The following is a 10,753-nucleotide window of genomic DNA, read 5'->3' as shown; positions in this document are numbered from 1 at the left end:
ATACTTTTAAAAAATATAGACTGTAAATATGATTAGTATTATTATTTTGTAATTAATAAAAGGATGTAACATTAATATTTTTCCCTATTATATCAACTAATATTAATAGATTGTATCACTTATTTTAGAATTTTAAAAATGTTTTATTTATATTTTTTTAAAATATAGTGTGTACTTATTTATTTTTATATTATAAATAAATAATGAATAAATAAAGATTGTAAGATTATTAATAAATATTTACCAATTTAATATTTTAATATAAGGAAGTAAATAACTATTATATTTTTTACATAAAATTATTTACTTTTTAAAAAAGTGCGTAATAATGAATTTATACAATTAAATTAATTTTTAAACTTACAGATAGTATAAATTTTAAAAACTATTTAACTAATATATTAAATTAATGAGTTTATTATTAATATTTAATTTTTATAAATAAGAGCGTAACTATTTCAAATAATTTAAATTATCTATTCTTATTAAAATTAAGCTAGTATAGTTTTTATAATATTAAAATATTTACACATTAATTTTTATATAGTTAGTAATAACAAAAACTCTCTTAAAATTTAATTTTAATATTCTTACTATTTATAGTTAGTATGACAAAATATAATTCATTTATTTAAAATGATTTAATAAATTTATTTTGATTTAGTCAGTAAATTATGATTTTAATAACTACTATAAAATATAATAAGGGGGTCAGATTATTATTTAATTATTTAACTAATTATTTATTTAATATAGACAGTAAATTATAAAAAAAAAAAAATATTTTTTATTTTTAAAAGTATGTAATTATTAAATAAATTACAATTTTTAATTATGAAATAGTTAGTAAGAATATTTTTTAATTAATTCTTATATAATATAATATATTTTTATATAAGGGAGTATGAAAATTCATATATATTTTTTTTTAATTTTTTTAATTTTAGGATGTAACTTTTGCAATATATTTTTTATATTACATTTTTATTACTATTAAATATTAAAAAAAATAGTTAGTAAATAAATTAGTTTATCAAAAATAATTTAATGTATTTAATTTTAGAATGTAGTTTAAATTTTATTTTATTTATTTAAATTTACCTAATCTAAATTAATTAGGAATATGTAAAAATTCTCAGAATATATATGAATTGTTGCTTATATATTTTAATTTTATAAGATAGTAAGATATATTAAATCTTTTTTTATTTTTAATTTTTTTATAGTGCGTTGAAATTAATATTTATTAATAATTTTTTAATTTTAATTTTATTTAAATTAAAGAATGTAATATTTATAATTATTGTATTATTAATTATAATAAAAATAGAGCGTATTAATTTTTTTTAATTTTATTAATTAAATAAAATTAGAAAGTATTATTTTCTTTAAAATTAACTATTTTTTATTTTTTTAATAAAGGATGTAGATTTTTTGGATTAATAGTTTTTTAATAAAAATTATTTTAAATAGATAGTATTTTTATATTTGATTTTTTTTATAAATTATTAAATTTTAGTTTGAAAAAGATGTAAACTATCTATATTGTTTTATTAATTTAAATTATTGATTCTAAGGAAATTAAAGTTAATTTTTTTTATCAAAATATGATAATGAAATTAAAAAAGCCTATATTAATTTTTATATTTATATTTATTTTATTTTAATTAAATTATTTTATTTTTAAATAGTTTGTAAAATAAACATAAGATTTTATTAAAGAAATTAAAAATAGACCGTAAAATGATTATACATATACTAATTTAAATAAATATATATCCTTAATAATAAAGAGCAAAGTAAGCACCTCCCCAAAATTAATTTAAAAAAAAATAGAATGTAATTGTTAAATTTATATCTTTTATTAATTAAATTTATTAAAAAATTTAGTGTGTAAAAATTTTAATAAATTAATTTCTAAATTAATTATAGGAATGCGTAAATTTTTAATATTTTATTTATTTTTTAATGAGTTAAAACAAAAAGAAAGTATCATTATATTTTTTAAAGTTTTATTTCATTTTTTTTATTTATTTAAAATAGAATGTTAATTTAATAATTAATTTTTAATGATTAATTTATAATTGTTTTAACTAAAAAAAGAATCAATTTAAAAATTAGGTATTTATATATAATATTATTTTAAATTTATAATTTATATATATTTTATTTTAATTAATATATACAAATATATATAAATTAAAAGATATTAATATTATATTACATTATATTAAAAAAAATATTATATTATTTTTTATAAATATAATTTTAATATTAAATAGATATTTGTAATAAATTTTTATTATTTTTCGTATTATATAAACTTAATATAGGAAGTAATATTCTATATTTTTACTTTTTAAATAATAAAAAACATTTACAATAAAAAAAGAAAGTACAATTTTAAATATTAAACTTTTATTAGATTTTTTTAAATTAGAAAGTTAAATATTAATATTATAATTTGATATTTATCATAATAATTATAAAGGAAGTAAATAAATATTTAATTTATATAATTGTTTTATTACTGAAGATTGAATATGTATATTATAATCATTTTTTATATTTTATTTTAAATTTAATAATAATAGATGAATTAAGTAATTAACATTAATTACAAATTCATTTCTGTATTTTTTAAATGATATAGATAGTAAATATTAAAAATTTTAAATTTTTATTATATTTATAAATAATATTTAGTGCGTATAAATTTATTATATCAAGTGTATATAATTTTTTTGATTTAATAAGGAAGTAAGAATTATTTATTAATAATTTTATAATAAACTTATTTTATATATTATAGGATGTATAAAATATTAAATCAAATTTATAATTATCAAATTAAAAGTCTGTAATTTCTCTTTATTCAATATAAATATGTGCATTAAAATCAAAAAAAGAGAGTTATACTTTATTTTCTATTTCTATTAATTTAAAATAGAATGTAATATTATTTTATACATAAATATTTTTTTTTATTTGTAATATAATTTAGTATGTATTTTTTAGTTATCATATTTTTCTTATATGTATAAAATGAAATAAGTGTGTAAAATTATTTGATAATATAAATTCTTTTGAAAATATTTTAAAAAGGAATTAGTAATTTATAAAATATATTTAATAAAATAAAAAATATTAAATGATAAAATTATCTTAAAAAAAAAATATATTTTTCTATTATTTTTAATTTTATTATATAATAACAAATATTTTAAAAATATTATTTAAAAGTAATTTTAGGTATAATAATAAATTTTAATATGAAAAATTTATTAATAAAGGTAAAAATAAAAAATTAATAAAAAAAAAAAAAATTATATTATTATTATAATTAAATTTATAAACTATATTAAGATTGAAAATAAAGAGTAATTATTTAAGAATATTATAATAATAAAAATATTTAAAATATTAAAAAGATGATATAAGAAAGATCAAAAGAAAAATAATATATATATAAATATAAATATATATATTTATTTATATATTTATAAATATATATATAAATATAAATATAAATATAAATAAAACTAAAAACTAAAAATAAAACATGAAAAACTATTTTTATTGTTGTTAATAATATTAATATAATAATCACAATCATAATAAATATAATCACAATAACAATTATAATAACAATCATAATAATAAACTGGATAATAATAAACTGAATAATAAACTGGATAATAATAAACAGAATAATAAACTGGATAATAATAAACTGAATAATAAACTGGATAATAATAAACTGAATAATAAAATTGATAATAATAAACAGAATAATAAACTGGATAATAATAAATAGAATAATAAACTGGATAATAATAAAATTGATAATAATAAACCGAATAATAAACTGGATAATAATAAACAGAATAATAAAATGGATAATAATAAACTGAATAATAATAGCAATCATAATAACAATAAGAATAATTGACAGAATCAGAACAATAGCCAGAATAATATTCATATTCATAATAAAAAGAAGATAAAAATAAAAAATGTTTATGTTAAAAATAATTAAAATATATGACTGATCCATTAGAAATAGACGAAAATGCATCTGTGTATTTAAAAGATACGTTATTTGTATTGTAATTTTCTTATTAAACTGATGATAAAGTAGCATCAGAAGCTCTCAAAAAAATAATGAGGTCGTTAATAAAGTATTAGAAGAATTAAAAAAAGATGATAAATTAACTATTACTACTAGTGGCTTTTCTATTGAAAATAATTATAAAAATGTAGAAAACACTACTACTAAAAAATTAGAGAGATAAAAATTAGGATATAAAGTTAAAAATTAGATTTAAGTAAAATCTTCTGAATTAGAAAAGGCTGAAGAAGTGATTTAAACTGCTATTGAAAATGGATTTAATACTGTTGATTTTGTTAAATACTACCCTGATAATGAACAAATATAAAAAGCTTATAATGATCTAATAGTTGAAGCAGTTAAAGATGCTTAAAAAAAGGCAGAAATAATTTTAAAAGGTGTCTAATATAGCGTTGACAGTATAAAAGTTCTTCTATTAATTATCAAGTAATATAATAATAGAAAATTATTTAATTTGTTAAAGTAGTATTTAATATTAAATAAAATCCTATTGAAAACTAAGAAGAATTAAAAATTAAATATTATTTTTTTAAATGAAAAAAATCTTAATTTATTTTTATCATTAAAATTTTTTTTTTTATTAAATTAGTGATATTTTTTTATTTTATATTTAAATTGATTAGTTTATAACATTTATTGATTTTTTGTTTTATTAGAAAATTAAAAAATTATATATTAAATATAAAAAAGAAAAATCAATATTTGTAGAAAAAAAATATAAAATTATTTAACAGAAAAATATATATATTTTTTTTTAAATTAAATTTTTGATATAAAAATAAATAATGTTTAAATAATAATATAATAAATATGAAATTAAAAATTGAATTAAATAAAAATAAATATTATATTATATTATTAATCTTTATCTATATAAGATATATTAAAATTATATTTTATTATTAATCTTGATCTATATAAGATATATTAAAATTATATTGTATAAAATTAGTTTTTAAATATATTTCAATATTAATAAAATATTTTTTTTATAAACACTATTCTGCTTATATTTGTTATATAAAATATATATAAATTTTTTATTTTTAGATTTATTCTAAAAAATTAAAATTTGTTTATATTTTTGAAATAAAAATATTCGAAATATAAATAATATAAAAATAGCATATAAATATAAATAAAAAACTAAACGATTATTATTTTAATAGATTATATTTTATTTTTTACATTTTTTCTTTATAATTAATTTTCTATTATATATATTATATAGAAATAAATATATAAAAATATTTAATAATATATATTTTTATTACATAATAATTTATTATTATGTAATAAATTGTTTTTTAAAAATATATAAATAATAAAAAAACACAATTTTTTTATAGTATTTATTTATTAATTTTTGTTTTTATTTTTCTATGATATTTTTGTCTTTATATTTTATAAATTTGTGATAATATTTTAGTTTATATTTGAGATTAATTTTATATCTATTATTAGTATATATTATAAAATTCACAATTTATTTTAATTTTTGAAACAAAAATTATAGAAAATAACATTTAAAAAGTAAGATAATAAAATATCTATATAAATTATTTATAAATAAAAATAAACTAAATAATTTAAAAAAGTTATAATAATAATTATATAAAAATGAAAGTTCTATCATTATTGTTCTTAATAATATTAATATAATAATCATAATAATAAAGTGAAACAAATTATTAATGTGAATGTTAATCATACTTATATAATCTATCTGATCCTTCAAATGTTTAAGGAACGGCATCTACATCTTTAAGTGATAGTTAATTTAAAATATAAGTTTCTTATAAAAATACGGATAAAGATGTTTAAGCTGCTCTTAAAAAAAATAAAGAAGTTGTCAAAAAAGTATTAGATATTTATAAAAAAGATGGACAATTAAGTGTTTCTTCTACTGGTTTTAATATTGATTCTGATAATTATGATTTTAAAATGAATGAAGAGACTGAAAAAAATGAAAGAGTTTTTGAAGGATATAAAGTTAAAAATTCGATTTTAATAAAATCTTCTAATTCATAAAAGGCTGGAAAGGTGATTGATGATGCTATTAATAATGAATTTAATTCCGTTGATTTTGTTAATTTTTATCCTGATGATGAATAAATGCAATAGGCTAGAGAAAAATTACTATACGAAGCAGTTTAGGATGCCAGAAAAAAATTAAATTTACTTATAAAAAATCTCGGATAAGAAGTTATTGGTGTAAAAAGAATTTATGATATTTATGAAGATATAAATAGTCCTAATAGTAATAGTATGACTTATGCATTGGGTGGTGATACTAGTATATAATTAAACAAATCTAAAAAAACTATGACTATTAAGGTTAGAGTTTAATTTTTTACTTAACCAATTAGTGAAAATTAGTGAAGTTATTAAATGAGGAAAAATTTAATTATAATTTTTTTTATAAAAAATCTTTAATTTTTTTATAAAATAAATTATTTTAATATTATATTTAATATGTGATTTTTTTTATTTCTCATTATTAAATATATAATAATAATTAGTTTTATTTTTTTATATAGTTTTTACATTTGTATATGTAATATTTCTATTTGTTATTGAATAGCATTTTATATTATATATTTATATTTTGTATGCTATAATAAATAATAAGTAAAAGACTTTAAAATTAAAATAATATGATGTTTTAATTTTTATTTATAATTTATATACATATATATTCTTTTAGAAAAATAAATTTTTGTCCTTTAAAATTTTAATAAAATTAATATTGAATGTTATTATTTCAAATTTATTTTAATTTTTAATAAAATAAAAGCAGAAGCTATCTTAACAGATAAGTGAAGAAATTTTTAGGAATATTTCGGAAAAATATTATAAAATAAAAGACAATTTCAGCAAAATTTCATAAAATAAATAAATAACGATTCGAGAATATTTGAAAAAAAAAATTTAATAATTATAAAATATAATAAATTGATTATATATGTTTTTTAATAAAAAATATATTTATTTTGTGAAAATAATGAATATAAAAAATATATGAATTATTTTTTTGAAAAATATTTATAAAATAAAATACAAAATCCAAAATAAAATAATTTTGAAGATAATAAATACAATTAGCAAATTAATTTAAAATTATAAAGATTATTAATATTTTATGGGTATTAACTTAATCTAAGATACATATAGAATTTATGATAATTATTTATTAAAACTTTAAAAAATATATTAAAAATATAAATTCAATATAGACAAAATATAGGTAAAAAGACATTATTTAATTAAAATATTCTATATAAGTAAATATTATACTGAAGTTTTTAATAGTTAATAGTAATAAACTATTATAATTAACAGAAGATATAATATAAAAATTAATAGACATAGACATACTATTTTAGATAAGAATAAATTTGATAAATTAATAAAATTTAATATTATAAAATGTTAAAATAATTTGTGAAATTTATGAAATACCATTTATATATAATAAATTTAAAAAAAAGATATTAAGATAAAAATATTTATATAATAAATATATATTATAATAAAAAATTATAAAAGAATTAAAAATAAAAAAATATAATTAATTAATAATTATAATTAACATAAAAAAATATTTAAAAACTAAGTAAAGTAATATAAAAAAAATAAAAGATAATTAAAGAAAAAAATATAAAATATATATTATGTAAAAAAATTTTTCATAAATATCAAAATTTTTAAAATAAAAAATAATAATAATTATGAAAAATAAAAATCATGAAATAAAAAATAAAAACAATAATAATTATATTAATAATAATAATAAAAATAATAAATATAATAATAATAATAATAATAATGATAATAATGATAATAATAATAATAATAATAATAATAATAATAATTATATTTTTAAATTATTTTAAACATAAATAATTAATATATTATTATAAAAATAAATAATAATAATTAATTTACTATTATATTTTTAGTATTAATTTTTTTATATATATTAATTTTAAACAATTAATTTTATTTTAATTTATATATAAAAATGATTATTTTATATATTTTTAATATTATTTTAAAATTTTTCTTATACAAAATATATAATTTAATGCCAATTAAACTATATATTATATTAATAATATTTATATTTTATTTACTTATATTAATTATTTATATTTATTATTAATAAATATAATATTTAATTTAATAATATATAAAATTTTTAAGTATAAAAATAAACTATATATATAATTTATTTAATATATTAATTATTATATAAAATTATCTAGAAAATAAAATAAATAAATAATGTAGATTATTTAAGTTATACTAAGTTAATTTAATTATTTTTAAATGATTCTAATATTAAACAAAAATATTGTTTAAATTTTTTTTTTTGTATAATTAAAGTTAATATATTTGCTTCTTATTTTTTAAGAACTAAAACGTTATTAAAATAAGATAACTATATAATTTTAATTTATAAATATATAATTTATTTTTACGAAATTTTTTAATATACTATTTTTTTTGTTTTATAATAATATTTATTATATTTATATATAATCATATATAAATAAAAATATAAGATATATTTAAATAATTTTGTTTGATAAATATATATGTTTTTTCCATATGACTTATAATTAAAATTAAAAAAATATTTATTTAAAGAAATAAACTTATATCAAGCATTTAATTAAATTAAAAAATTAAAGATATTTTATTTTTTTCGATGCTATAACAGATATAATAATATAAGAATATTTAAATAATATATATATATATAATATTTTATAATCAATATTTATTTTTAATAATTTTTAAATTAAAAATTGTATATATTTATATTTGAAAATCAAATTTTGTCTTTCAGTATATTTAAAGACAAATTTTAACTTTATAAAAAATTAATAAGAAAAAAAACTTGTTAAAAAAAAATAACTTTAATATTTAAATTATTATAAAACAGTGAAGTAAAAATTTTAAGAAGAAGAAAAATTAAAAATTAATTATTAAAAGAATTTGAAAAATTTAAATTATTTAAAAAAAAATATATGTTTTTTTTAAAAAAATTAAATTGCTTATCATTTATATATAGATATTATAAAAAACCTTATTTTGGTTTAATAATAAATAATATGTATTAAGAGTAAGTATGTAATATTTCAAGATAATATTTATTTGTTTGTTTATTTACAGTATTTTATTTCCAAAAATTAATTACACTATTCAAAAATAGATAGAATAATAATATTTATTTAAATAAATAGAATAATAATATTTATATTCCAATAATAAAATAATTATTAAACATAAGACAATAATTGATAGCTTATATTTTCGTAGATAATCCATTGATTATTTAAATTTGCTTAATATTTTAAATTTTATACAATAAAAATAATAATTATTGTTTATATTTTACTTTTTATTATTGCCTTGTTTTAAGTAAAGAACATTATAGAATAATTTTAAATTTAGTGTAAAATATTAATATTTATTATTGTCTTTTAATATTATGTATATAATCATACTGCTTAAAACGTCTATTCATAATAAAATATATTTATATAAAGTTAATAATTTATTTTATTTTAATTTTATAATTAATAATTAATAATTTTAAATATAAATATTAAAATATTTATAATAACGGTTAAGTATATAATATTAAGGTTTGAAATTATAAAATTAAGACCCAATTTGTTTAATTATTATTCTATTTATTTCATTAGTATATATTAGGTTAAAAAATATTTATAAAAATGGTTTTATAAATTAAATTTTGATTTTTAACATTTTTTTATTTATTTTTTCTGTTTTTATTTATAAAAAAAAATGAATCAAAATCAAAAAATAAACTTATTGATCTTTTATGTATCAAAAAAATTTATCAACAAAAAAATATTCGGATTTAAAAACCGAATAAAATTAAATAAAAATATTAAAATTAATTAACATGAAAAAAACAAAATAAAAATCAATTATTTTTATATAAAATAGTAATCTATAGAACTTTAAAATTTATTTAAATGAAAAATATAAAAATGAGTTATAATGGATAAGATATTTTAAAATAAAAAATGTTAATTGTTAATAGTAAAATAAATGCGCGGATTTAATAATAAAGAATAATAAATGTTTAAAAAATTAATAAATTAAAGATATGCGAATAAAAAAACATATAAATATAAAATAAAATATTCAATAACTCATAACTTGAAAATTAATTTTAATGAATTCATTTTATATTATAAACGTGTTTTTTAAAATAAGATTGTTAAAAATATTGATAATAATAATTATGAATATTCAATAGGATTTTTTAAAAAATAGTGAATATTTTTGTTTTGCCTATATTTAAATAATTAAATAAAAAAAAATTATTAGATGTTATTGAAATCTAAAATTAGATTCTTTTTTATGAAAATTAAACTTTTAAAAATTAAATTATTAAAAAATCTTTTTATAAATAAAAATAATTAGTAGAATTAAAGAATATAATCAAAGGTTTAAATAATAATAATTAAAACTTAATTTAAAAAATAAATAAAAAAAATATAAAAGAATCAGTAAAGATTTAAATATTATATACAATAATTATTGAAAGGTAAAAAGTTATTATAAAAAAAAAAAAAA

The 10,753-nt window shown here is 11.6% G+C and overlaps 1 protein-coding gene across 1 annotated transcript, besides 29 other annotated features; it reads left to right on the top strand. All coding sequences in view use genetic code 6, as the record gives it.

Annotated features, from left to right (window-relative positions):
- Window positions 1–1,046: 1,046 nt before the first annotated feature.
- Window positions 1,047–1,081: a microsatellite.
- Window positions 1,082–1,308: 227 nt separating this feature from the next.
- Window positions 1,309–1,392: a microsatellite.
- A 238-nt stretch (window positions 1,393–1,630) lies between these two features.
- Window positions 1,631–1,681: a microsatellite.
- A 370-nt stretch (window positions 1,682–2,051) lies between these two features.
- Window positions 2,052–2,085: a microsatellite.
- Window positions 2,086–2,123: 38 nt separating this feature from the next.
- Window positions 2,124–2,185: a microsatellite.
- A 1,274-nt stretch (window positions 2,186–3,459) lies between these two features.
- Window positions 3,460–3,535: a microsatellite.
- Window positions 3,460–3,539: a microsatellite.
- Window positions 3,535–3,573: a microsatellite.
- Window positions 3,574–3,602: 29 nt separating this feature from the next.
- Window positions 3,603–3,660: a microsatellite.
- Window positions 3,603–3,661: a microsatellite.
- Window positions 3,632–3,949: a microsatellite.
- Window positions 3,642–3,841: a microsatellite.
- Window positions 3,642–3,923: a microsatellite.
- Window positions 3,656–3,923: a microsatellite.
- Window positions 3,950–4,044: 95 nt separating the features above from the next.
- On the top strand, window positions 4,045–6,514 carry IMG5_103850 (outer membrane protein, putative; the record flags this gene model as incomplete). Its single annotated transcript, XM_004035137.1, has 3 exons — window positions 4,045–4,082; window positions 4,139–4,530; window positions 5,925–6,514. 3 exons carry the CDS (start codon window positions 4,045–4,047, stop codon window positions 6,512–6,514), a joined length of 1,020 nt encoding a protein of 339 aa, XP_004035185.1.
- Window positions 4,680–4,717: a microsatellite.
- Window positions 4,972–5,072: a microsatellite.
- Window positions 4,989–5,063: a microsatellite.
- Window positions 6,515–7,631: 1,117 nt separating the features above from the next.
- Window positions 7,632–7,669: a microsatellite.
- Window positions 7,670–7,750: 81 nt separating this feature from the next.
- Window positions 7,751–7,789: a microsatellite.
- Window positions 7,760–7,818: a microsatellite.
- Window positions 7,819–7,850: 32 nt separating this feature from the next.
- Window positions 7,851–8,007: a microsatellite.
- Window positions 8,008–8,017: 10 nt separating this feature from the next.
- Window positions 8,018–8,079: a microsatellite.
- A 171-nt stretch (window positions 8,080–8,250) lies between these two features.
- Window positions 8,251–8,295: a microsatellite.
- Window positions 8,284–8,333: a microsatellite.
- Window positions 8,334–8,572: 239 nt separating this feature from the next.
- Window positions 8,573–8,613: a microsatellite.
- A 260-nt stretch (window positions 8,614–8,873) lies between these two features.
- Window positions 8,874–8,940: a microsatellite.
- A 407-nt stretch (window positions 8,941–9,347) lies between these two features.
- Window positions 9,348–9,399: a microsatellite.
- Window positions 9,400–9,709: 310 nt separating this feature from the next.
- Window positions 9,710–9,766: a microsatellite.
- Window positions 9,767–10,540: 774 nt separating this feature from the next.
- Window positions 10,541–10,574: a microsatellite.
- Window positions 10,575–10,753: the final 179 nt, after the last annotated feature.

This window comes from Ichthyophthirius multifiliis (assembly GCF_000220395.1).
Source record: "Ichthyophthirius multifiliis unplaced genomic scaffold scaff_1120509250862, whole genome shotgun sequence".
Taxonomy (NCBI): domain Eukaryota; phylum Ciliophora; class Oligohymenophorea; order Hymenostomatida; genus Ichthyophthirius; species Ichthyophthirius multifiliis.
This window is presented reverse-complemented; position numbering and strand designations above follow the sequence as displayed.